The sequence below is a fragment of the Gigantopelta aegis genome, chromosome 8 (assembly GCF_016097555.1).
Source record: "Gigantopelta aegis isolate Gae_Host chromosome 8, Gae_host_genome, whole genome shotgun sequence".
In the NCBI taxonomy this organism is placed as follows: domain Eukaryota; kingdom Metazoa; phylum Mollusca; class Gastropoda; order Neomphalida; family Peltospiridae; genus Gigantopelta; species Gigantopelta aegis.
Window position 1 is genome coordinate 79,194,416 of NC_054706.1, and position 26,745 is coordinate 79,221,160.

At 35.7% G+C, this 26,745-nt stretch overlaps 4 protein-coding genes across 11 annotated transcripts in view; 2 read left to right on the forward strand and 2 right to left on the reverse strand.

The window, feature by feature from the left end:
• The window catches only part of LOC121379210 (tuberin-like), a 74,170-nt gene extending 62,351 nt beyond the window's left edge, over nucleotides 1-11,819 (reverse strand). For 2 of the 6 annotated variants that reach the window (XM_041507714.1, XM_041507715.1), the window contains exons 1-4: nucleotides 10,810-11,715; nucleotides 4,201-4,369; nucleotides 2,728-2,814; nucleotides 277-387 (exon numbers count right to left, since the gene is read on the reverse strand). In XM_041507714.1, coding sequence (XP_041363648.1) covers nucleotides 277-387; nucleotides 2,728-2,814; nucleotides 4,201-4,332 — 330 coding nt within the window. In that variant the 5' untranslated portion in view covers nucleotides 4,333-4,369; nucleotides 10,810-11,715. Of the gene's footprint in view, nucleotides 1-276; nucleotides 388-2,727; nucleotides 2,815-4,200; nucleotides 4,370-6,656; nucleotides 6,716-7,439; nucleotides 7,533-10,809 lie in introns of those variants that run through there. The other 4 variants (XM_041507710.1, XM_041507709.1, XM_041507712.1 and 1 more) reach the window with 4 other exon arrangements.
• On the forward strand, nucleotides 7,602-17,052 carry LOC121379213 (thiosulfate sulfurtransferase-like). 3 transcript variants are annotated; one of them, XM_041507718.1, is made up of 2 exons: nucleotides 7,602-8,311; nucleotides 16,860-16,972. In XM_041507718.1, the coding sequence occupies exons 1-2, from the start codon at nucleotides 7,735-7,737 to the stop codon at nucleotides 16,868-16,870; spliced, it is 588 nt and encodes a 195-aa protein (XP_041363652.1). In that variant the 5' UTR covers nucleotides 7,602-7,734; the 3' UTR covers nucleotides 16,871-16,972. The 3 variants fall into 3 exon arrangements, with proteins under 3 accessions (XP_041363652.1, XP_041363651.1, XP_041363653.1); XM_041507717.1 differs by lacking the exon at nucleotides 16,860-16,972 and adding an exon at nucleotides 11,724-12,135; XM_041507719.1 differs by lacking the exon at nucleotides 7,602-8,311 and adding an exon at nucleotides 13,003-13,313 and having other exon boundaries at nucleotides 16,860-17,052.
• LOC121379214 (P2X purinoceptor 7-like) lies at nucleotides 16,958-20,514 on the forward strand. Its single transcript, XM_041507720.1, has 3 exons — nucleotides 16,958-17,087; nucleotides 19,665-19,910; nucleotides 20,251-20,514. The coding sequence occupies exons 2-3, from the start codon at nucleotides 19,680-19,682 to the stop codon at nucleotides 20,365-20,367; spliced, it is 348 nt and encodes a 115-aa protein (XP_041363654.1). The 5' UTR covers nucleotides 16,958-17,087; nucleotides 19,665-19,679; the 3' UTR covers nucleotides 20,368-20,514.
• LOC121379856 lies at nucleotides 20,448-25,638 on the reverse strand. The gene is made up of 7 exons (XM_041508509.1): nucleotides 24,098-25,638; nucleotides 23,148-23,216; nucleotides 22,864-22,926; nucleotides 22,567-22,686; nucleotides 22,235-22,303; nucleotides 21,966-22,024; nucleotides 20,448-20,716 (listed from the first exon to the last, which is right to left on the reverse strand). The coding sequence occupies exons 2-7, from the start codon at nucleotides 23,180-23,182 to the stop codon at nucleotides 20,448-20,450; spliced, it is 615 nt and encodes a 204-aa protein (XP_041364443.1). The 5' UTR covers nucleotides 23,183-23,216; nucleotides 24,098-25,638.
• Nucleotides 25,639-26,745: the final 1,107 nt, after the last annotated feature.

The following is a 26,745-nucleotide window of genomic DNA, read 5'->3' on the forward strand; positions in this document are numbered from 1 at the left end:
ATTATTGTACGTAGCAGGTATTTCTTACTGTTTGCTGGCAACAATTTGGAAATGTACAGCAAGCTATTATGTAATATATATTAACCTGACTAAATATAAATTGTTTAATGTTTTTTACAATATTTTTAAGCTCACTATATATACAATATTGTTATATCCAGAATAAAATATTATTTAAGTTGCCTATAAATAAGTAGTATTATTTAAAATGACAAACATCTCTAACCTGACTAAAATAATTTTATTTAACGTTTCTGAGAATGGAATCACCATTACCTGTCCCTCGAGTAGACTGCGCAGGAAGTGCAGAGCAACATGGCGGTTCTCGGCGGGAACGTGCGGAGGTAGCAGATCGCATATAGCCGCCCAGAGCGCTTCCATGGCATTCTGAAAATCAACCAAACGTTTGTTTTGTTTAACGACACCACTAGAGCACACTGATTCATTAATCATCTGATAGTGAATGTGAAACATTTGTAATTTCTAATTGTAGTCTAAGAGGACGACTGCACTACATTTTGTGATTTTCTACTTGTAGTCTAAGAGGACGACTGCACTACATTTTGTGATTTTCTACTTGTAGTCTTAGAGGACGACTACATTTTGTGATTTTTTACTTCTGGTCTTAGAGGACGACTGCACTACATTTTGTGATTTTCTACTTGTAGTCTAAGAGGACGACTACACTACAGTTTGTGATTTTCTACTTCTGGTCTTAGAGGACGACTACACTACATTTTGTGATTTTCTACTTGTAGTCTAAGAGGACGACTGCACTACATTTTGTGATTTTCTACTTCTGGTCTTAGAGGACGACTACACTACATTTTGTGATTTTCTACTTGTAGTCTTAGAGGACAACTACACTACAGTTTGTGATTTTCTACTTCTGGTCTTAGAGGACGACTACACTACATTTTGTGATTTTCTACTTGTAGTCTAAGAGGACGACTACACTACAGTTTGTGATTTTCTACTTGTAGTCTTAGAGGACGACTACACTACATTTTGTGATTTTCTACTTGTAGTCTAAGAGGACGACTACACTACAGTTTGTGATTTTCTACTTGTAGTCTTAGAGGACGACTACACTACAGTTTGTGATTTTCTACTTGTAGTCTTAGAGGACAACTACATTTTGTGATTTTCTACTTGTAGTCTAAGAGGACAACTGCACTACATTTTGTGATTTTCTACTTGTAGTCATAGAGGATGACTGCACTACATTTTGTGATTTTCTACTTGTAGTCATAGAGGATGACTGCACTACATTTTGTGATTTTCTACTTGTAGTCTAATACGAGGATTTTCTACTTGTAGTCATAGAGGATGACTGCACTACATTTTGTGATTTTCTACTTGTAGTCATAGAGGACGACTGCACTACATTTTGTGATTTTCTAATTGTAGTCTTAGAGGACGACTACACTACATTTTGTGATTTTCTACTTGTAGTCTTAGAGGACGACTGCACTAGTTTGTGATTTTCTAATTGTAGTCTTAGAGGACGACTACACTACATTTTGTGATTTTCTAATTGTAGTCTTAGAGGACGACTGCACTAGTTTGTTATTTTCTACTTGTAGTCTTAGAGGACGACTACATTTTGTGATTTTCTACTTGTAGTCTTAGAGGACAACTACATTTTGTGATTTTCTACTTGTAGTCTTAGAGGTCGACTGCACTACAGTTTGTGATTTTCTACTTGTAGTCTTAGAGGATGACTACACTACATTTTGTGATTTTCTACTTGTAGTCTTAGAGGATGACTGCATTTTGTGATTTTCTACTTGTAGTCATAGAGGACGACTGCACTACATTTTGTGATTTTCGACTTGTAGTCATAGAGGACGACTGCACTACATTTTGTGATTTTCTACTTGTAGTCTAATGGACGACTGCACTACATTCTGTGATTTTCTACTTGTAGTCATAGAGGACGACCGCACTACATTTTGTGATTTTCTACTTGTAGTCTAAGAGGACGACTACACTACAGTTTGTGATTTTCTACTTGTAGTCTTAGAGGATGACTACACTACAGTTTGTGATTTTCTACTTGTAGTCTTAGAGGACACACTACATTTTGTGATTTTCTACTTGTAGTCTTAGAGGACGACTACACTACATTTTGTGATTTTCTACTCGTAGTCTTAGAGGACGACTACATTTTGTGATTTTCTACTTGTAGTCTTAGAGGACAACTACATTTTGTGATTTTCTACTTGTAGTCTAAGAGGACGACTACACTACATTTTGTGATTTTCTACTTGTAGTCTAATGGACGACTGCACTACATTTTGTGATTTTCTACTTGTAGTCTAATGGACGACTGCACTACATTTTGTGATTTTCTACTTGTAGTCATAGAGGATGACTACACTACATTTTGTGATTTTCTACTTGTAGTCATAGAGGACGACTGCACTACATTTTGTGATTTTCTACTTGTAGTCATAGAGGACGACTGCACTACATTTTGTGATTTTCTACTTGTAGTCTAAGAGGACAACTGCACTACATTTTGTGCTATGGAATTTGGAATGTCCCATAGGATTAATGCCAAAGGGAAAGGGGAAGACTCTTCATACCTCCTCTAATCTCTTTGTTCTCACTATTTCATTAAGCTACATGCCAGTAGTTGAACAATTAAAACCAAATGTTGTATGTAATGTGTAGACAATATAAATATGTAATCGTTACCATACATTTAAACTATCCTCATACCTCCTCTAATCTCTTAGTTCTCACTATTTCACTCAGCTCTCGGATTGTCTTTATCCGATTGTTTAGGGGGCCATCAGGTCCAATTTCCTATTTATAAAAAAAAAAACATACAGTAATAATTAAAATATTTACAGAAGTCGTCTCCATTTTCTTAAGATTTTTACAACATTATAGAAGATATTGGTACCATTAACTCAAAATCAATATCTTTAACCAACTAGACATGCATACATGTGTGAATGTACTTCCAATTATTCAAAGCTGTGAAAAACACCACACAAGCAGCTATCGACTTTGATGACATCGCGGTTAACCCATCAGCCTTACTGGTTCACAGACTCTTACCCTGACTGAGTTTAAAATGAATGGCTCAGTAGCAAGTAAAGGTGTAAAGTACTTCAACAACATCTCTCTCACTAATCACCAACAACTATGCACTAACAATAAACCCGTCCTGAAAATCCAGCTTTGATGAATTATGTGTGTCCAGGACAGCAGTCTTCAATCTCGATGATCATAAGAACAAAAATCAAGTTAAAATGAAATACTGCTGTTGTCAATCCATACAGTGATAGTTATTCATATTAATACTCTAATATATAATATGTATAGTCAAATATACTTTTGTAGTTTTTATTACTAACAAAATGTTCCAAACAGGAGATAACCATATGGAGTTTTTGGATTTGCAGGTGTTATTGTCTATTCAATCGTGCAAATGTCGTTTTTGCCCGAAGGTGTTAGCCTGAGGTTCAAAATGAAACATTTGCAGGTATCAAATAGACAATAACACCCGCCAATCTAAAAACACCATATGGTTATGTCCATTGTAAAGTGAATTATTTTTCTATGGAACTAACTGTATATTTGGTATTTCTTGAAAAAAATACCTGTCTACAATCTAACTGTAGACCCTTGAACCATCAACTTGGCCTGTTCCAATTGCTAATGACGTCATTAGTTTTCCGGGTGTTATTTTCATTTGATCCCAGAAAATGAATGTAATTAACCAATCATAATACAGAACACCCTCGCCACCCAGTTTACAATTCTACGTATAGAAATTAAAATTAAGCCACATGCACATTACCTTTAAAAGCTCTGATGTAAATATTCTACGTACAGACATTAAAATTACGCCACATGCACATTACCTTTAAAAGCTCTGATGTAAATATTCTACGTACAGACATTAAAATTAAGCCACATGCACATTACCTTTAAAAGCTCTGATGTAAATATTATACGTACAGACATTAAAATTACGCCACATGCACATTACCTTTAAAAGCTCTGATGTAAATATTCTACGTACAGACATTAAAATTAAGCCACATGCACATTACCTTTAAAAGCTCCGATGTAAATATTCTACGTACAGACATTAAAATTATGCCACATGCACATTACCTTTAAAAGCTCTATGTAAATATTCTATGTATAGAAATTAATATTACGTCACATGCACATTACCTTTAAAAGCTCTGGTGTAAATATGATTTCTTTTGTCTGTGTTCTCGGGATTGTTAGCGGTGTTGATGGTTTGTTGATGCCAAGTAATTTCCGTATCTTTTCTTTAAAGTTGTCTGGTTCTTTTCCCGACATGACCGAACGTTTGAACTTAGTATCTTCTTAGAAACTCCTAAAAACATTCAACAGTAAGCAAATACACTTCATAAGAATGTCAAGAGATTATAACACAAGTCCAATAGCACAGAGGAAACCGGTCTCAGCTAATGTACAAAACTAAAAACTATTTTAATTTATGAATTGGATAATAATGACAAGAAGCAATCTGAGAGTACTGCTAAAGCAATACATTTCCCCTATACCAGGCCCAACATATTTTCTATCTCTTAAATTCAAGGGCCATAACTGAGTAAATCACCATAAAAGGTAAACTTTATCTACAACAGTACATGATAAAGCTATATATAAAAGTTCAGCTCAATGTCTGAAATTTCAGACAATAAAAAATCTAGAAAGCAAATTTTCATAGATCTCTTAAGTTCAAGGCCATAACTGTCAAACATGGGTAATTCCAGGTTGAAAACTAGTAGTCTGGTATCCAACCCTATCATTCACCAGGGAAGTCGAACTTGATCTGTAACAAAACAATAAAAAATGTGTTTTGTTTAACGATACCACTAGAGCACACTGATTTATTAATCATCGGCTATTGGATGTCAAACACTTGGCAATCTTGACGTATAGTCTTAGAGGAAACTCGCTACATTTAATCATTTGTACTGAGGGATCTTTTACATGCACCATCCCACAGACAGGATAGCACATACCACATACCGATCAAGTCGCAACTAGCTGCAAAATGTTAAGGTATTTTTAAATCCAAATCACCTCATATTTAACACGTCAAGCAACATAATTTGATAATACCAGTGTCAGTGACAGCCTGAATATTGATTCAGTGTGTTTAAGTATGAATTAATATATTATAAGTATTAATAGTATGTATAGTACATGCATAATCAGGGCTCGAAACTCGTCAAAAAATATGGTGGCCCAAAAATAATAATGGATGTTGGTAAATTAAAATAAGCGAACCATGAACCACGAGCAAGATTTTAATATGGATTAAATATATGCAATACAAATATTAATAGTGGTTCATATGTTATAGTTCTAAAGAAGATCACCCAAATAATATTATTTGGGCGACTAACGCCATTATTTTTTAATATTTAAGTCACCCAAACGGGACATTGGTCACATTTGGCGACGTGGCTACAGGCCGTTTCGAGCCCTGCATAATTATTTACCCACTACTAAATTACCAAAATAACAAACCATAATGTTATTTTAACTCCAAATTATTACAAAATATGGACCACCTGAAACTTCAAGGGACTATATGAAATTGAAACACAGTATAAAGAACTGTGCAAAAGATACAAATATCACAGATAGGTAAAATTTAAATTTATAATAAAATTCATTATCATGAAGAAATTGCCACTGGGTGACATCGAAATGATTCCATCACATTTCTTATACCAAATATATTTTTTCTAGTTTCCTTTTGATGACTGCATGTCACTAAAATGTGGCGATTCCCCTCAAATGAGGTTTTTTTCTTATTGGGTCAAGTTTACCAAATATTGGGCTAGTTGATAACATTTTTGGGCGAGTTGACTAAAGTCTGAACCAAAATTACTACACTACATTGCTCTCCTACTTTTATTTTTCGTTAGATTTTAACCACATTTTGTCCAGACAGAAATCTTGAAAAAACCATTACATTGACACAGATTCCACATACTAGATGATAACCATGTCAGCTATATCGACTTCACTGAGATCGCATAGCACAAAAAGCATGTAATTTTGTTCAGGCTGCCATTTTGACTTTTTATAGAATATTCTCCAAGAGTGGTGAAAGGATATGACTTAATCTAACAACGTCATAACATGTTATGATATAAAAGCAAACGTTATGACTTTATATTAAAAAAATTTTTTAGTAGTATTTGTTTGTTTAAAGATACCACTAGAGATCATTGATTTTATATTATTTGTCACATACTTTGGAGGCTTTCACCCCTCTTCAAAAGTATAATCAGTATTCCATAAAAAAAAAAGCAAAATGGCAGATGGCAGAAAACTGCATGTATTTTGCCCTATACAATCTCAGCGAAGTCGATACTGGCTACATCGTTAATCTCACATATGGAATCTGTGTCACTGTAATGGGCTTTTTTCACAACTTATGTCTGTAAAAATTTTGGGGAAATGTAACAGTATTTAAAGGTAGGAGAGTAATTTATTGTAGTTGTTAACAATTTGGTTCAGACCATTGTCAAAGTGTTAAAATAACTGTATTATGTTTTGTACATAAATTAACCCACATACTGAAATAATAATCGGAGTGTTTTCTTAGTTAATTGGTCTTTTTTTTTCGTGGCCTGTACCTGTTGTTCCTGATTGGCAGGTGTATATTTAGATGGTCCCCAGACACTGTGTATAGACACTAAAAAGACATGCCTCTTTTATTAAGATCACAGAGTATTGTGTGTTAACCACACAAACACCCTTCTAATCATAATCGATCAGCCGTCTTGCTTTATTACTGTAAGTAATTCTGTAAAACCCTTGATTAAGTAGACTTTCCCATCTAAAATCATAAAACTGACCAATTACGTAGTCCCAAAGAAAAGAAAATTATCACTTGGGTATTGTGAGTGGTCGTTTTTGTTCAAAAGTAGCATACCAATAGGCCTAATAATATGCATTTTTTTCTTTGGTTTTTTAAAAAAGAAAAATACTATAACTCCATTTCATTTGTTTACACTGTGCATAGAGGAGATGGACAGAACTGACGTCACTTAGCCCCAAGCTATACCACCGGACGTCACAAAAACGAAACAAAATGGCTGCCACCAGTTAGCAGGAATAATCATGGGTTTTTTTTATTAACTCTAAAATTACGCGTTTTTCATTTGTTAAAGTGTCAGTATGTGTTGGTGGTCCGGGTATGCATCTTTCCAACACATAAAGCTCTTGTTTGAGTTTACTCTACCTTTAAACAGTTTGGGACGAGCTGACCAACCACTGGGGCGAGTTAGTAGGGAGCGTTGGTTTGGGGGCAAGTTTAAAGTTAACCAGCATTCGATTATTTTATCCCCACGGCAAGGCAATATATCACAAATATTATAAATAAATGACTGAATGCATAACATTCTATAAACCCCCACCTATTAATACCAAAGCGGCAAGCAAAATTCATAAAATAAATTGTCAGCCCGTTTTCAATCTATCTATCAAGCATGGTATCCGTGTTTGTTACGTTTGTATTAATACCAGTCAACACGTCAGTCGCTCTTTGGTATTGGAGATAATTGTACTCATCACTTCCTGGTGTTAGAATGATTGACATTGAAACGTTTTTTTCTCTCAAATTCTTTCAAATCTAATGTCAAGGTAACGGCTATTTAAGACAGGTTGTAATTTGCAATAAGAGGTGCAACATACTTATTTTTCAGCCGCAAAATGAGTCGTGTCACGTCTGTTGTTTCTGTTAATTGGTTAAACAGTCGGTTGCTAACGCCAAACATCCGAGTGATTGATGCCTCCTGGCACTTGCCTAGCACCGGCAGAAAGGCACGTGAAGAATATGTCAGCAAGCATATCCCAGATGCACAATTTTTTGATATTGATGGGTGCATTGATAAAGCATCACCGTATGTTCACATGCTGCCTAGTACCAAAGAGTTTGAAGAATATGTTGGAAAATTAGGAATAAACAATCACACACATGTTATTATCTATGACAACAATGAGAAGTTTGGAACCCTTTCAGCTGCTCGAGTATGGTGGGCATTTAAGGCTTTTGGACATCCTATGGTTTCCATACTGGATGGTGGACTTCCTGCATGGTGCCGGGAGGGAAAACAAACAACTAACAAAGAGTCGAAATGTTCTCCTGAAACATTTAAAGCTACATTTCATTCTTCAATGGTTAAATACTATGATGATGTAAAAGAAAACCTTTTGAAAAAACAGTTTCAGCTGATGGATGCAAGGCCTCCAGGACGCTTTATGGGGACTGATCCTGAACCTGTAGCAAGTATACATCCTTTTTTGTAAATTTAGTAGTTTAATATACTTACATAGTTTGTGATTGAAACATTCTTTGAAGCCATCAGGTTGCTAGTCAATTAACCTTTCTGTACGATGCGATTGACAACCGGTCTGAATCGATAATCGATTGCGTTCACAGACTCAGGACGCAACTTTGTTTGGCGACCATATCCTTAGACAAAACAATGTGACCAGTGTGTAATGTTTTTGTATTGTTAGCGTTAACATAACTGTCTGTCCCAAGTGAATCATAATCATAGTAAACAAATACATTTGCTCACGTGTTAATAGCGATAACAGATGTGCAGAGCCTATGATACACATAAAATAAGTTTGTAAAAAAACGTCACATATTTGAAAAAAAAATTTTTTTTGTATTTTCACATACTGTAATACATCGCTACCCAGTCTAGACCTCCCCCATGTAACTATCTGCACATGTACCCAACTACTACACCCCCCTAAAAAAATGGTACTCTTTCTTATAGCACCCCCTTGCATTTCCTGCCTCAAAAACATGTACACCACTGTTTTAAGTACTAGTAACTATAAGTCATGGTCATTTCCACACCTTCTGTTCTCTTGCTCCTCGGCATATCAGGATTCTATTATAAAAATTTAACACCAACCAATAAAATATAGATATTTTAATTTATCCCACCTGATAAGAACAATTAGCATAATAATAGATAATATAATAATAATAATAGATTTTTATTTCAGATCAGTAATCCATAGAACATATTTAAACATCACATACAAAACTGATTACATAATATACAGTAGCTTGTGCCAGTGGTTTACACATACAGATCAGATTTGAGTACACATTTGTACACCGCAGGTGAACAGGTAGGTCGGTCGTCTGAAATGTTTTCGATTCTGCTCTTCAGCGAATATGCTGTTGAGCAAAGTAAAGTGCCAAAGTGTTTTACTTGATGACTGACAAACATCTTGCTGGCACTGTATGATCGTCGTTGTCCAATCATCCATCAGTATGCATTATTATAACATATGTTAAGATCTTTCATGGTATTGTGTGTAAATTTCACCCATAATGCACCCACATACAAATTACTACAATAACTCATAAATAATTGTTTTAACAAACGTCGCCCGGAAATAAAACCAGAGCCCGGAAGTTAATACCGCGGTGTATATTGTTCATATTTGGCACAAAGATGCATCTCGGGATGGTGCATCTATATATGTTAAACAAATAAATGTAGGAAAAATATTTTTTCACAAAATTGCATTTTTCATGTTCGGGCTGTACATAACGAAATCTGTATTCACCGCCCGAAGAAGGAAACATCAATTAATCAATTAAATATGGCATATACAATCATAGAATTTGACATAACAATACCTATAAGTGTCATGTATTTAAATATGTAAAAAAAAAATAAGTGTACAAAACGAAAATAATTTTTAATAACGTTTTTCATCTTCGTGCGGTGTACGTCACGAAAACGTTCCTCACAGCCCGGAGACGAAACCAGAGCCCGTGTGGTAATGCCGTGGTGTACATTGTTCATATTTGGCACACAGATAAAAAATAAATGTAGGAAAAATATTTTTTCACAAAATTGCATTTTTCATGTTCGGGCTATACATAACGAAATCTGTATTCACCGTCCGAAGAAGGAAACATCAATTAATCAATTAAATAAGGCATACAATCATGGAATTTGGTATAGCAATACCTATCAGTGTCATGTATCTAAATATGTTTTTAAAAAAATAAGGGTACAAAACGAAAATAATTTTTAATAACCACTGCGCCACCGAGGCCAGTAATACTTTAGAAGGTCTGGAGAGCTTTGGAGTGGTAATTTCAACTTGGCAAATGTTGCATTTCCAAAGTGTCGGAACACTGAAGCACGAGACACGAGGGTAGAATTCGACCCTGCAACGATGGAGCTGGTACCTGTTGGTATTCAATCCACAAGTTCAAGGTTTGCATACATTTTAAAATTATTTCTTTCTTTCTTTTCTTTTCTTTTCTTTATTTCTTTATTTATATTGTTCATGTTTTCAGCATTTTGGTGAGTATGATTTTTCCACTAGCCTAAGCGTATTGAGGTGTGTGATTTTTCACTCGCCATGGTTTTTCCAAAGCCAAAGACATCCTTGGCTTTGGAAAAACCATGGCGAGTGAAAAATCACACACCTCAATACGCTTAGGCTAGTGGAAAAATCATACTCACCAAAATGCTGAAAACCAAGCATGATTAATTTATGAAGTAAATGTAGACATGTTTCAAAAATGAACCAATAAACCAGTAACATTTTCTGGTTCATTCTAGTGTAGTCTGCCATCTTTTCCCTTTCACTGTTTCAGGATTGGAGTTATTCTAAATATTTCAGCAGTACCATAGACATATAATTATGGCACAATTATTAAACAATTTATGAAACAATTTTATTTTTTAATTACAATATGTACAATTCAAATAATTAGATACATAAAATTATAGATACCTGTTCAGTGTTCAATGGATTGATGAATGTGCAGCTAAACATATGTAGGAATCCATCTTGAATTTCATCATTATGTACCACAAAGATGATTAGGATAGTTGGGATGGTGGATATGACATATCCCTTGCTACTAATGGAATTTCATTTGTACCGAGTCGTTGTGTCCCCCTAAATAAATAAATATATTATAGGTAGAGTTTTAGCACTCCTGGGTTTTTCAAAAACGAAGGTCTGCAAATATAGGTAATTCTCTGTCTTTGGATATTTATGCCTTATCAGCTGTTTACATACAGTACTGTTCTGGGTATGTAGTATATTTAATAAGAAACGACAGCACGTCAGTAGTAAGTGTGGTGTTTTCATTCTGGCAGAGACATTGAAAAAAATTCATATACAGTTCTATAAAATACTATTATGGGTACACAAAGGAACTTGTAATGTTTTTGTTTATAGTGGATTAGGACATTTCCCAATGCAAATTATAAGAAAATTACGGATAAAGCTGCGTAACACTAATGACCGTATATTAACATTACTTCTATTTATTCAGTATAGTACTATTCGATTACATGTATATTTTAAACTAATAATATTAATACATGTGTCTCTTGGTATACTTAATAATGACTTATATGTATTAAATAATATAGGACAGTTCCACGTTTACTCGCGTTAAATTTTTACCATACTTTCTTACATTTTATTAGTTAAATAATCAATGTATATAAAAAAAGGAAAATGGAAATATGATGATTATTTTTCATACTCGCGTTACCAAAAAAAGGACATAACAAAAAATGAACACACTTGAAAATCAAGTCTCCTCATACTGTAACAGCTGTGATAAAAGTGGATATACTTTGTTGCACATTGTATTTTTTTTCTCTCTGTCTTATATGTACTTTTTTTTCCAGCCAGTGTAGAGTCAGCGCCGAGCCATTGCGTGCTCTGCAAGAAAACGGGGAGACGTTGGAGTTTTACTCCCAACACTCGTTGGTGGACAACCGTGGCAAGGTGTTCTGCCCAGTACTACGACAGTACGTCTGCCCAAACTGTCACGCGGCCGGTGACTAGGCACACACCCTGCGCCACTGCCCTATATCGAAGGGAGGAAATGTGGCGGCAGTATATAACACTCCCAGAAACAGTTGCGCGATGCGGAAGTATTAAGCCTTTTAGCTGTTGTAATTAAACATTAGAATTCAATATTGGTACTTTTGTTGTTGTTTTTTCTTTTGTTTTACGACAAAAGTGTTATAGTGTTTATTATTTTACAATGAGAACTGTTTGCTTTGTTTTGTTTAACGACACCACATCGATTAAAGGGACATTCCCGAGTTTTCTGCATTGTAAGATGTTTCCGACTAATAAAATATTTCTGCGATTAAACTTACATATTAAATATATTTTCTTGTTTAGAATATCAGTGTCTGTTTATTCAATGTGTTTCTGATCGCCTTTATATGCACTATCCCACAGACAGGAAAACAACAATAAAATTAGTTATACTGGTCTTCCAGTAGATCTAACAGCATTGCGTAGACTACCATGTCCAGGTGTAAATAATAATTTAAATATCGACCAATCACACTTCTAAAAATATCGGGCGATAGTAGTCATTATAGCGAACAATACCAATACGTATGGGATCGGCTATCAGTCTTCAATTTTACATTACAAATTATTTATTTATTAAAAACCCAAATAAATTAGTCTTCAGTTTTACATTACAAAGTATTTATTTTATAAAATAATACATGTAGGCATTCGTAATTCACATGAAACATGTCGTGTACCCTCAGGATAATACGGAATGTTTTAAAGAAAATGTAATCACTGGCATGATTCTGCTAGTAAGGTTTTGATTGGTGGCCATGGAAATGAGCTCCAACGGGCTGCTGTTAGATCCACGTGTAATTAGGGGATCACTTTACAAAAAAATCTTTATTGTTTTTCATACATCTTGAAATCTTTATCAAACTTAGAATAATATTAAAACTTTGATCGGTTCAGCAAAACGAATGCCCGTGAATGTCAGACCGACAGCATCTCCGGTTCAACTAACGGTACATAAAACTTAAAAAGATGAGTCAGCTTGTGTAACAGCATTTGATTTGTTCCAAAACAGACGACAAACAGCTATATGATTCAGGACAATGGCATTTTATTCAACATCCTACATAAGGTATTTTTAAAACCCTGAAACAATCAAAACATTAAAGCTGCTATGTCTGGTTTCAGTCTTATAAAATCAAGTTCTACGTTCAAATACAAGCATAACTGCACTTTTAATTCGCTCGCGAGTTGTCACCATTAACGCATATCGTCACATGCTTACTACGCACTTTGAAAAATTATCGCCATTTTGGAATGCAACAGTCGCTAAACCGTGCTATTTTTAGCCGTATTTGACGTCACGCATGTGAAAGGCTTTCCTCAACCAAAATGGAAGAAGCTTGGAAATGTCGTTTGGTTTCGGTCAAACAAGCGGAGAAGACAATCAGGTAAGATCAAACAAGATATTATGTACGTTATTTACTTTTTATGTTGTAGAGAGATATAACTGAGGCTATTAAGCTAATCCAATATTAGGTTGGTGTATTAAATAGCATACATACAATGTGGCCAGTGCGGTTGTACGTATTGCCGTGATAAACCAGGCTATTGTGGGTATTGTCCTTCCCAGTGTCCATGAACGTTGATTTTTTGTAAATAATTTCAGTTTGATCAGACATTAGAAAAAAGTAAAAGTGTTTTAAAATAACAACAACCCCTTCTCCCATTTTTGTGTGCAATAAAAACTGTTTATAAATAAATACAATTGTAATATAAACATTAAATATAGTATCATTATGAAGATTACGTTCACTGCTAGGCACGGGGGGGGGGGGGGGGGGATCACGGGCACTACTGCTGGTGAAGCTATAAATAGTATAATCCACAGGAAAATTCCTGTTTTTTCTAATTGAATTTATACAAGTTATTTATTTCTAAGCCAATTGATTTCATAATTGCACACAATTTTCTTTTTCTAAAAACTTTTAAAATTTTACTTTTCTTCTCACATCAAACCCAAATGAAATTATTTACAATAAACATTTTTGTAAGAGGTTTAGAGTTTATTGTGATAAACCCCATTGAAATATTGGTAGTCTAATTACCCAAATGAAAGTTAAATTGTTCAAAGATGAACATTAAATGTTGTTGTAGTTTTATTTTTTTTAACTTATACTTGAGTCTAGGGATTTATCTACATATCTTGTGGGTACAGGACATCTAGGCCCTTCCCGAAAGCAAGTGGCACTGAAAATTTCCAATTTGACATGTGAATATTTTTTTATTATGTCTACTCTAATAAATCCGTTACAATGGTGCATTGCATCATTTAGTAATCTAAATGTCCCAGTTATGAACAAATTATGCTTCTTTTCCCAGTTCCATAAAATGTAGGACCCTGGTAAAGAAAATTTGTGATAAATCCCTGGAGTCAATGTAATATTTATCATTAATGTCCCTAAATGCGTTAGGCTTTAAATTCCGTTCAGTTTGTTTTCTTGTGCATATTTCATGCAATTAACTAACATCTGATTTGTCGTCATCTGTTAGTAATTAATTTGTGAGGGTTTTTTTATTTCATAGTTTGGGAACATTTCTATGAACAGTAAGTTTTCAGCCAAGTAAGTATTTATAGTCCGTCCCATCCTACATAAACAATTTTCATGGTTTCATGTGAGAAGAAAATTAAGTCTTTTGGAAATAACAGATGTTTCATATTTTTGTGTGCAATTTAGGAAAAACATGGCTCCTGAGATGAAGAAATAAATAGCTTGTAGTAAATTCCATAGTATGAAAAAAAAGGCATTCCCTATGCAGGTTTACTGCAAGAGGGTAAACCATCCCTAAATGTTATATTTTTAAACTTAAAGTTAATTTCACAAAATTAATTACTATATTATTTTCTTAACACTAACCCCTAAACGTAACCAATTCTGGGGGAGGCCCCCCATACCCCATTGACTGTGGTGGCATTCAATTCCATAGGGGGTGGGACGTAGCCCAGTGATACAGCGCTAGCTATTTCTCGTCACAGCCAGTGCACCACGGCTGGTATATCAAAGGCAGTGGTATGTGCTATCCTGTCTCTGGGATGGTGCATATAAAAGATCCCTTGCTGTTAATTGGAAAGAGTAGCCCATGAAGTGGCGACAGCAGGTTTTCTCTCAGTATCTGTGTGGTCCTTAACCATATGTCCAACACCATATAACTGTAAATAAAATGTGTCGAGTGCGTCGTTAAATAAAACATTTCTTTCTTCTTCTTTTTTAATTCCATAGTGCAATACCCAAAAATTTCTTTCTGGCAAAAACACTGCTATGGGAAGGACTATAAATTCATTTCAACTTTACAAAAGTTATAATAAACAAGTTAATTTTATTAAATCGTTATTGTTTATTTCTTAATTTACTACTACCAGTCCACTTGATTCATAGATATGGAGTTAAAAAATGGACCAACATTTAGTTATAAGTTTCATAAAATTATATTCGATTTGCAAAAGGTATGCTGCATTTTTGTGAGCCTACTGTAGAAAATACTGAACTAACTAACTTCCAGCTGGGTCAAAGTTCGAGGTGCACCCAACTTTTGATACAGAAGTTAATGCCACAAGTCCTGTAATTGGAGATAAATGCACTTACCTACAAAAATGTGTTTCATATTGCAGAGTTCGACAAATCCGCTAGCCCGACGCCCGTGGCTAGTGGTTTTTAAGTTCGGGCTAGTGAGAAACGCAAAACCACTAGCCCCTGCGGGCTAGTGGTTTCCCCTCTCCTCTCGTCATCGCTCGATCGTGGTTTTTATTTTCTTCTTTCTTTCTTTTTCTCTCGGCTGAAATTTCGTTTAATAAATTTGATTGCGACGTTTGTCATTGAATAATATCAACAACACAATCAGTATATAATAATAATCCACTTGACCTAGGTCTGCAAACTGCAGTAACATGCTATCTCTACATCGTCACAGTTACAGCATGCATTGTTTACCTTTCCCTTTCAAGTTTCTGGCACAGGAAATAAAGTCTAATGACATGCGTGTTTTGATTGGTTAGACACGTTACGTGGTAGTTAATCTTGCACATATGTTTTAGGCTAAGAACTTGGAAATCACCAATCGCGACGACAGGTTAATCTCAATCAAGTAAACCCTAGCCATGCTTTGAATTTCAGTGTTTGTTTTATTTACCTATTGTTTTCTAATTTAACACTTCGCTAACATGTGGTTATCGGCAATCAGGAAAACAATTTACTTTAATGGTAACCACATATGCAATGACTCGGCTTGGCCTATTACGTGTAGCGGTTTGGATAATACGTCACAGCTGCCGATACAAGATAATACCTTTTTTGTTCATCAATTAACAACGGATTAGATGTCGCCGTTATATTCTTTTGATATCGGTCTGGCACGGGATAATGCCCTGTATTTGGCATCACCGTTCCTGGCAACATAAATAGTAGGCCCTAAATATATAACCAACTACCAAATACACTGAACCATCTATTACCGTGTGTCACACTGTCGTACCCTCATTTAAATTTAATTATTTTGATAGTGTGTTTAGATACCAACCAAGAGTTTGCTCAATTATTTTTCCCCGGGGGGAGGGCAGAAACGAAAACGGGACAATGACGATGGATCACACTTGACAAAAGACAAAAAACGTACGACACGACAAAAAACTGAAAGTTACAACATGATTTAAGTGTTTGTTTTATTTTACTGTTATACTCGTAAATGTGTAATGTTACAAAAATTATATAAAAATCCAGTTATAATTGATCAGGAATTTGGGCTAGTGCTTTATCTTGGTGGGCTAGTGGTTTTCACAAACCCACTAGCCCTATGGGTAGTGACTTTTCAAAATATTTGTCATACTCTGCATATTGTGCTAATTGGTTCTTCTTTACCAAAAAAAGTACATTGTGTACAGTATATCAGCCATAGGTTATTAGGGAACACCAGCATTTAGATTTGTTTTTTAAATATTTCAGTAAAATTCTGACGGTGATGAATCACCAATCTATACAGGCAAGGGAAAGGGCCGTGGAAAGAATAGGAGTGGACAAAGAGGAAGAGGGCAGAGCAATGGACGAGGGCAGAGCAGGGGACGGGGGCAGAGCAAGGGACGGGGGCAGAGCAAGGGACGAGGAAAGAAACTGTCCAAATGTGATGCAGAACGAGTAAAGGAACAGTTTGAAAACAGGAAAACAAGGTTAAAGGTATGATTTTTATTGTACATAATCGTATAATTGTATATGTTATGAAAAGCACAGGAAATAATGTCATGTTATCCATATTCAGTATTTCAGGTCAAAAATACATAATGACATTAGGCTTATTCCACCCAAACTTATCCTGGAATGCAAAAATTAAAATTCATCTTATAAATTCAAAAAGTGCTTTTTTAATATTATGCAGGGGTTTCCCCAGGGCCGTTAGGCGTCACGGCCCGACATGCCTTGGTCCGTAAATTAAGCGCTTTGACGGCATGGAAGCGCCTTAAATCAATTGCTGCTACGCCTTGATTTGAAGTACTTTAGAACAATGAACATGCAGTATTTTACAAGCAGACTTTACAACAGGCATTTAACACAATGCTGAAATCAACAGCAACAACATGGTGCAAATTATGAAATTGTTTGGGGTGGGGAATTGATGGGTTATTTTAAAAAAAAATCCCCATCCCCTCCCAAAAAACCCACACAAAAATAACCCCAACATGATATGATTTGATGGATTCAACCCACTACTCCCACTTCTTTTGGCTTGATTTGTGTTATAATGATGCTAAATATGTAAGCGCCTTAAACAAATCGCTTTCCAGACGGTTCGTCCACTGGACAATTCGTCCACAGACAATTCGTCCACTCACCTCGGACAATTCGTCCACTCGACTGCATTTTTTTCAAACATTAATAGTTATTTCTTTGACAATGTAATCGTTTCTTAACATCATTTTATGGTATACTATAACCAAAAAAGTAAAATAGAGTTAGAATTCAACATTACTATCCAGTTTGTATTCATTATCATGCGGATGATTCGTCCACTCGCTCGTACACGATGTGGTAAATAGGTAATGCAAGTCTCCGCGTCGGAAGACTTTATTACCCCTCCGTCCATACACCCCTGAGCGTGCTGTAACCTCACTGTGGTGCAGGGGTGTAACATTCTCTTTGAGAATGGCCAATACAGCACAAATTGAAATTTTGAGTAAAAGTCCGTATCTATCTGTGATATTTGTATTTTTGCACAATTCTTTACAGTGTTTTTATTTAAATCTTGAATTTTTATATTGATGTTGATCATCACCTTATTTGTTTGCATTACCATAGTTTGACACCCAATAGCCGTGCTGGGGTGTCGTTAAACATTCATTCATTCATTCATTCCATTCATAGAGGTAGTTAGCGGTGCAGCTTTGAAATAAGGCGTGTTGTTTTAGACGCTACTGGATCCAACTTGGTGAAACAAGCTTAAGCAGTAATGAGCCTGCATTGCTAATTACTTCACGATATCACAATAGAGTACACCTGTACACTTAATTGGTAAAGCAAACAAGTTGAAAGGGAAGGGCTAAAGATTATCTTTACTGGGCATATTGTACTAAAAACATCCTACGACATGTAGCGTGAAAGGCGTACATTATAGAAACAAATAATAACCGAATAAATAGAAACACCAAAGAATTATGTCTGCAGAGCATTGTTACAAAAACATCTACCAAGCGTAATCTAATGCAATATCATTTATTTTCACCTTTGTAAATTTATGACACAGCAAAACAAAATACGGGGTAAAATATATCAATTTATTTAGCCCCCACGTACATGTAGTACACATTATTTGGGCCGTGGACGAAATGTACTGGGGAAATAAAAACCCAGTGGACGAATCGTCTCGAGTTCCTCAGTGGACGAATTTTCAGTGGACGAATTGTCCAGTGGACGAATCGACTGCATCCCAACAAATCCTGGGGAAAGGCCTGATTATGGATATGTATATTTATGTTAAATAACAAACAAATCATAAACAGTGAGATCATTTTGTGTGTGCCACTATTTGAAAATACAACACCTGCAAAGAAAACAAAACACAAAAAAATAGAATACCTAACGTTTCTGCTAAAAACATTATCAACAGTCAGTAAAAACAAAATCAAGTAAAATTAATTAAATTTGTTTTTGATAGGATGTTCAGTTTCTCGAATCAGACATGTAACACCTAACACATTTATGTAACACTACATTAATGATTTGGATTTTTTTCTTTTTTGACTTGAGTAATGAGATTATTCTTTTGTGATAAATATTCACTTACATTTTGGTGATTAAAAGCAACATACCAAATTTTATTATCACTTGTAAACTCACAGAAGTTTGGCAACTTTCAGATATAGAAAAAACATGTAACGTAATCAAATGTAAGCCATTACAAATATCTGTGAAATTTAGCCAATGTTTCTTGTTTTATTTTGTGAAGTAAAGTAGGATTATTACTAATCGGTAGGTTACAACAGAAGCCCTTTCATAAATTTATAATTTACACACATTTTCACCTAAAGCGAGTCTGAAGTGAAATACACCTTATGTGGAATGAGCCATTACAAAATTATTTTATTCAGAAAAAAACCCCATTTCCAGTTACTTCTTTTGCTAGTCATTAATGAATATTTGCCCATTGCTATATTAATTGTTTATAATTTTCCAAATACCTATATTACATATCCACCCCTCCAAATAATGAACACACAGTATTAATTTTCAACATGTATTAACCATTAGTTATTATTTCAGGAACTTATATCAGAGATGCCGAATGATGAGGTCAGAAACCTGTGTCTGCAATTGGCAGAAAGAGAGCCAGGAATGGTGTTTGACTTGTGTGAGGCAAGTGCATCACCATCCCCTTACAGATACCATCCACCACCAGGACAGACCAGTCCAAGTTGGTGTAGGTGTGGCAATTGCCGGGAGATGCCAACAGAAATCGAGAGGAAATGCTGTGACAACCTTCCACGGAACTGCATCTCCCAACAACCAGTGGGTATTCATTGTAATCACATGTTAATTATCATCATTAGAAGCTTCAAAAAGACAATAATAAAAATTGAATGTTTAATAGTAAAAACATATTTTTATCAAGATATTCGAAGCAGATAATGGGAATAAATCAAATGGTCACTGTAAAACCGGCATTAACATCCACAAATGGTCAAATACAACATTGTTATCCCATAATTATGTTGGGATAATTTATGAAATTTATCAAATATTTCATTCAACCCAGATAAATATTCCAAGGTTTATTTGTGGTGGTTTCAAGTCATTAGTATGAAAGATAAACATGACATATTAACTGCACACCAATTTTCTTTTACAGGAAATGGACATCTTAGTACTGGAGGAGCAAGGTTTGAGACTTGCATACACCTACAGAAATGACATTTTGGGACTCCACAATTTGATGCTGGAGGATTATAACACCAATCAGAGATAAATTTCCAGACCCATTGGTGTGATAGACTGGCTAAGTACCATATGTCCAGCAGCGTATTTATTTGAAGTGGTTCTAATCAGTTATTGGAATCGACTTCGTTTCTTGGAAACCAGAACTTCTGTTGACTCTGGTTCAACCTCTGCAATGGTTCTGGATATCCTTCTTGGGTCATCCTGTGACATTGTCACTGGACATTGCATGGTCAAATATGCCTCATCTATTCTTTTCTGCAGGATCTGTGTCAGTAATTCTGGAATGTACTGGTACAATTTCTTCTCCAAAACGGGCACCACACTCCATGTCTTACTCCGCTTGGAATATATTCGATGATACCTGAAATTAATGAAAAATATTGACAATTAGTACATGAAATCAGGGCTTGTACAATTGTTTTTAAATCCATTAGCCATGGGATCGGTGATTTAAAAAATTTACTAGTCTTACCCAATTAATACAATTTTACTAAATATTAGTAACAATCGGATGTCAGCTTTAAAGCACTAACATTGGGGGTGAGGTGGGGGGCATTTTATTCATATTTACAACATAGACTTGAATGCAACATTTGACCAAAACAAAATTCAATAGCAGTCGGGCATGGCAATTGTTATTTGAATATCACTAGCTATGGGAGTGGAGCTACTATAATCTAGAAGCCCTGATAAAATAGATGTGTGGAAGGTATTATTAACATTTATTTATGCATTCCACAAGATGGAACCATTTCACCGATTACTTGTGTATATTTACACAAAAAATATATAAACCAAATCTGGTCTGAATTGGCTGCAAATAGTTGTTGAAAGACTTCTATAACAGGTCCACTTTTCAATAGTGATGTTCCACAGTTATCATGTTTGACGCCCAATAAGTATCATGTGGGCATTATCAGAAACTCAAGTCATGTATATTATGAACATTTATTTAAAAATTATGTCTTAGCAGGCCTATAAAAATGACAACAATTATTGGTTCTTTACCATAATCTCTAAATTGAAGACAACATTTTCATGGACATAACAGGTTATACAAAAAGAAAACTGGTTACCAATTATATTTTTACCCTACAAATTGGGTACACAAAATTAAATTTTCATAGGCCTAAATAAGTAATCATTGGGCTATAACCCCATGTAAACCACAAAAAATAAATAAATCCTGATTACATTTGATTTCCTTCCTGGTTCCATTTTGGTTGTCTTTGTGACCGGCCTCTGTGGCGTCGTGGCAGGCCATCGGTCTACAGGCTGGTAGGTTCTGGGTTCGGATCCCAGTCGAGGCATGGGATTTTTAATCCAGATACCGACTCCAAACCCTGAGTGAGTGCTCCGCAAGGCTCAATGGGTAGGTGTAAACCACTTGCACTGACCAGTGATCCATAACTGGTTCAACAAAGGCCATGGTTTGTGCTATCCTGCCTGTGGGAAGCGCAAATAAAAGATCCCTTGCTGCTAATCGGAAGAGTAGCCCATGTAGTGGCGACAGCGGGTTTCCTCTCAAAATATGTGGTTCTTAACCATATGTCTGACGCCATATAACCGTAAATAAAATGTGTTGAGTGCGTCGTTAAATAAAACACTTCTTTCTTTCTTTCTTTCTTTCTTTCTTTCTTTGTGCTATGGCGGCTAGGTAGTTTCTTGTTTTGTAAACAGGATAGCTATAGTAGAAAACAAAACAAAAATTAGCCTTTTGTTTGACCACACTGTATTGTCTACTGGAATCAATACATTTATTACTGTAGGGTATTATTTAACATTTATTAATTATGACTTGATCCACCAAATCAACAAAAAGTAAGATATTTTGAAATGGATATGAACATCATAGATTGATCTTCACAATTCAATAACAGACTATTTAAAATTACCTGTATGTAAATCTCTTTGAGGCATACATGAGAATGAGATTGTGAAAAGATTCCAGTTCACCAGTGTGCCTGCAAATGAATAAAATAAATGAAACGTACATTACACATTCTAAAAACAAAATAAAATTTCAAATAAATGTAATTGTAACACCAACCTTTTTGGGACATCCCAAAAATTTAACGAAACTGTTATTCTGGTAAAAAAGAAATTAATACATCAATATTGAAACTCATACTATAAAAAAAGGTCTGTAATGTACAGATGAAACTCGTTCAGTTTTTATAGTGGATGGTTTCAAGAGTATATAACGTAGGTTAGCATTTGCACTCACTCGGACTCGGATGAAGACGGCTCTGTCCGTGTTTCATATGCTGGAGTGGAATGTTTAACATGAACTCCGGAAGGACCTGGAAACTCGACCAATTCACCAAGTTCAATAGATCTTTTACCACTGAAAAGAAATTGCATGGACCTTACATAGTAATAATATATAAATATATATAAATATAAATATATATATATATATATATTGTTGGTATACATGTGCAATAATGCAAATAATTACTGAAAAATTATCTGAAAATTCAAGATTAATAGCAAGCAAAATAATGAAATAAATAATACGTACACTGAAGAATGTTGTTTTATTTCTGGTATTTCAGTTTGGCTCTTTCTTTCTGTTTCTTCATACCTGTTATAAACAAATGAATAAATAACAGAAAAATTTCAATTTCATACAATCTACATACCTTAAACAAGCAATCTACAGACTGAGCTAAATAACACTCCTTCATAATTAAAAAAAAATCATTTAAAATATATAATAGAAAATGGCTTAATATATAAAAAAAATTGGAGAAATAATGCAAAAATGTAAAAAAGAACAATATGGAAATGCAAGGTAATATTTACCCTAGCCCTGTAGAATGTTCCTCTGTATGCAGCATTGTAGTACGACTTTCAGCTTGTGGTTCTTCATACCTATGTTAAACAAATCAGTCAATACATACACATCTATACACATGCACATAAATAGTATTTTCCCCCGACCTTGTTTTAGCATGGTGCTGCACCATGCCTCAATAGCCTAGCACCAATGGTGACCATCATACCTTAATCGGCATCATGCTGCCCTATGATTAAACAAGCCTTTTTCAGTAATTACAATTACTTCCCTAATATTCATATTAACACCTCAGAAACAGTTAAAAGTTTCAATCAGTTATTAATGATACTATTGATATTATGTATGATACGATCACTAAATCCCTGGGTACTATTACAGGCCTCGTATTACACACATCACTTAAAATGAACCAGTCAGTGTAGTCACTTCGTACCATCCATTCCACAGGGTTTGTATAATTGTTATAAAATTCACTTCACTTAACTGCAACATTTGACCCTAGTCATTTCATACCATTGGATAAAGTGGAATATCGAATAGTAAAAAATTCTGCTTGTTTCCATTCACTGTTAGTGTTACAATCATATAATGTCAACAACAAAAAAAGGGGGGGGGGGGGGGGGGAGGAAAAACAGTCTGTTGCAGATATTTTTGCATCTTATGTAGGTTTCAAATGCAATGTTATTTCGTAAAAAAAAAAAACTACCTGGGTGATATCATGTCTGAAATTATGAAAAAATTATGGTAAAAATTGCTTTCATTTATGGTATAAAATGACCACGGTTATGGTACAAAATGACCAGGGTACGATATGACCAAAGACTTTGGCAAAGTACGAAATGACTAGCAACCCTTAAAAATAACGCTGTTTAATGTTGTTGATAATGATACTATTACTAGTAGTAATAAAAACTAATATTTATTTCAGACTGATTCGGTGAAAGGAAAAACCTACCATTTATCAAGCAGTACTTTAGCAACATCTTCATGTCGTCTGCCTGCAATGGTGGCTTTTAGTTCGCACCAGCGACTGTATTCGTTTCCTAAACTCACTCTGGCAATACTCCTTATAGCATCGCGACGTTTTTTGTGCCTCTTTGCAGATGATGCTGTCAAACGTTTTGTCGAAATTCTTGTCTGGTGTCGACGCCATTAATCACGTGTGAAATCTTGTGTGATCTTTAGTAGGGAATTCTATGATTGCGATAAGCCAATGAAAACAGAAATCGGTAGGAGCCCGGCAAAAGTGTCCCACTTTCTAAATACTGGATTTATTTTTAACTTGGAAACGCCAGCGTAGCAAATCCAATGCCGAGTGTGGTGTCTTATATGCACCAAATGTGACTGGATTAACTGTTCTAAATGCTTAAATAATAAAAATATTCCAGACATAGCCGCTTTAAATTAAATACAAGAATATAAATTATAATACATGACATTACGATAAGAAATACATGTATATGAAACATGACATTTCCTAGACTGTCATAAATAATTCAACATATGTATCGAATCACATATCACTAATACATGGTTCCTATCAAACAATACATTCACAATACACATGACATGACACCATCTGTTATTCCTTTATACAATCCATATTTTCCTAATACATTCACTACTAATGTTTAACACATTCATATACATTACAATGTCATAAAAATATACACATATAACAACACAGTCATGTACATACCAAGTGTGTGTAACTAAGGTTGTCAGGAAAAATATCCGCCCGGTCCCCCCTTCCCCTAACCCTAACCCTAACCTTAACCTTAACCTTAACCCTAACCCTAACCCTAACCCTAACCCTCAACCCTCAACCCTAACTAAAAATAATAATGGAGGGGACCGGGCGGATATTATACCGGTTGTAACACCTGGCCGGTAACTGACACATTCAGAAATAGCGATCTAAATAAAATAATACAACGCACTAAGTATCGTACAAACACTATAATCCAAAGTCCATAATTATATTAATAGCAATAGTCATAGATAAAATAAACTCTCTTCTGAGATAATACAAACTGTGCAAACATCTTACTCTCAGTAAACTATCACACCATAATTAAATGTTAAAACCCATTAGTATTTCGTGATAAGAAATAATAATATTAATTACATTACCATTTAGACATTAGACACTTAATTTAATATACTTTATCTGTCATTTAATTACTTTAGATAAATATATTTGCAGAAGAGTTATTTTACGTATTAATACATTATATTATAATGTACCGACTTAATCCGCAAACATTAATTTACATTTAGTACCTGCCTGTAAACAAATTCACTAGATAAGAAACATGAACACTACAAATAACAAATACAAATAACTAACCTTAGAAATCCTCTAAGCATACGACATCACCGCAGTAGTGACAATATCATTTCCGGGAACTGGGAAACTTTTTACGTGCCCCTATCCACAGAGGTTCAGGCACGCCCACCACGGATTTAGCCTCTGACTTCGCCAGTGACTAACTCCGGAGCAGGGGGGGGGGGGGGGGGGGGGGTAAGTTTGAGGTGGGCGGAATTTGGAATAAAGCCATTTAGTAAGGTCGACGCGAGCGCGGACCAAATAGCAGACACTTAGTAAACTTGAAGTACACCGAGTGGGAGCCGTGCTCTGATTGGCTGAATTTCGATTCCTCGGTGAAGCCTGTATTTTACCTAAGTCTACAAAGAGTAACTGCATCCAAAACATGTCCGGACTCTAAAATTTAACCAAAAATAGTTAAGACTGCTCAGCCAAAAGGTTTTTAAGGTGATTTTGAGCAATTGAACGGGCGCCAAAATAAAATGCGTTAGACTACTTATAAAAAAATAAACATAAGAATTTAGAACTGCTTCCAAAACGTTTAAAGTCTAACTAGCCCAAAAAAAGAGGTTGTTACCTGTCCTAGGAAAGGTTGTTAGCGGGGATGTCGTCACGGAGAGGCGATGAATAGGGACGAGTCCAGATGGGTGAGGGCGTACCGGTTTTGCGGACTTGGCGATGCTCTCGGTGATTGGACGGTAGTCATCCCCGGCAACGGTCTTGATGACGCGGTGGATGGTCGGGTTGTCCATTTCATCGAGAAGCATCCCTTGGTTGAAAAGTCCCCTCCGGCGGACGGTAAGGCAGATCCCTCGCCCATCGTTTATCGTGATCCTACGCACCGAGAACTCTCCCTCAGTTCGTGGCAGAGGTTGGTAGGACTCCGGAGTCGGTCCACAAAGGAGCTGACGGACATCCCCAATGTTGGTCTTGACCAGCCTGGAATAGCGTGTTGGGAGCTTGTCGGCCTGCAGTGACCAAGGTTCTTCAGGGGGCTGGTCCTTCACTGGAGATGATGTTGGTGGGGGCGGTTGTATCGGCGGACTTGGCTTGGGTGTCTGGTCGCCTGGTGACACCATCGTCTTTCGTTTTCCAACGAGTACCAGTCGGGCCTGGGTCTCTACAGCGCCACTCTTCCTGGGTGGGGGTGGCATCGCTGGAATCCCGGGGGTCGAAGTAGTCGGAGTTGATGGTGGCGACTCCATCTGGGCCTGGTTAGGGACCGTGTCCGCCACTGGCGAGTCGACGACTGTATCCTGTAAAGCTGGATCAGC

What these genes read in the sequence shown, in the direction of transcription:
- LOC121379213 (XM_041507717.1), top strand. Translation starts at nt 7,735, where the DNA reads ATGAGTCGTGTCACGTCTGTTGTTTCTGTTAATTGGTTAAACAGTCGG. An exon ending in TGATCCTGAACCTGTAGCAA is followed by an intron (nt 8,312 to 11,723) that starts GTATACATCCTT and finishes TTTTTTTTCCAG; the next exon opens with CCAGTGTAGAGTCAGCGCCG.
- LOC121379214 (XM_041507720.1), top strand. Translation starts at nt 19,680, where the DNA reads ATGCCGAATGATGAGGTCAGAAACCTGTGTCTGCAATTGGCAGAAAGA. An exon ending in ACTGCATCTCCCAACAACCA is followed by an intron (nt 19,911 to 20,250) that starts GTGGGTATTCAT and finishes TTTCTTTTACAG; the next exon opens with GAAATGGACATCTTAGTACT.
- LOC121379856 (XM_041508509.1), bottom strand. Translation starts at nt 23,182, where the DNA reads ATGCTGCATACAGAGGAACATTCTACAGGGCTAGG. An exon ending in GAACATTCTACAGGGCTAGG is followed by an intron (nt 22,927 to 23,147) that starts GTAAATATTACC and finishes TGTTTATAACAG; the next exon opens with GTATGAAGAAACAGAAAGAA. An exon ending in ATAAAACAACATTCTTCAGT is followed by an intron (nt 22,687 to 22,863) that starts GTACGTATTATT and finishes ATTTCTTTTCAG; the next exon opens with TGGTAAAAGATCTATTGAAC.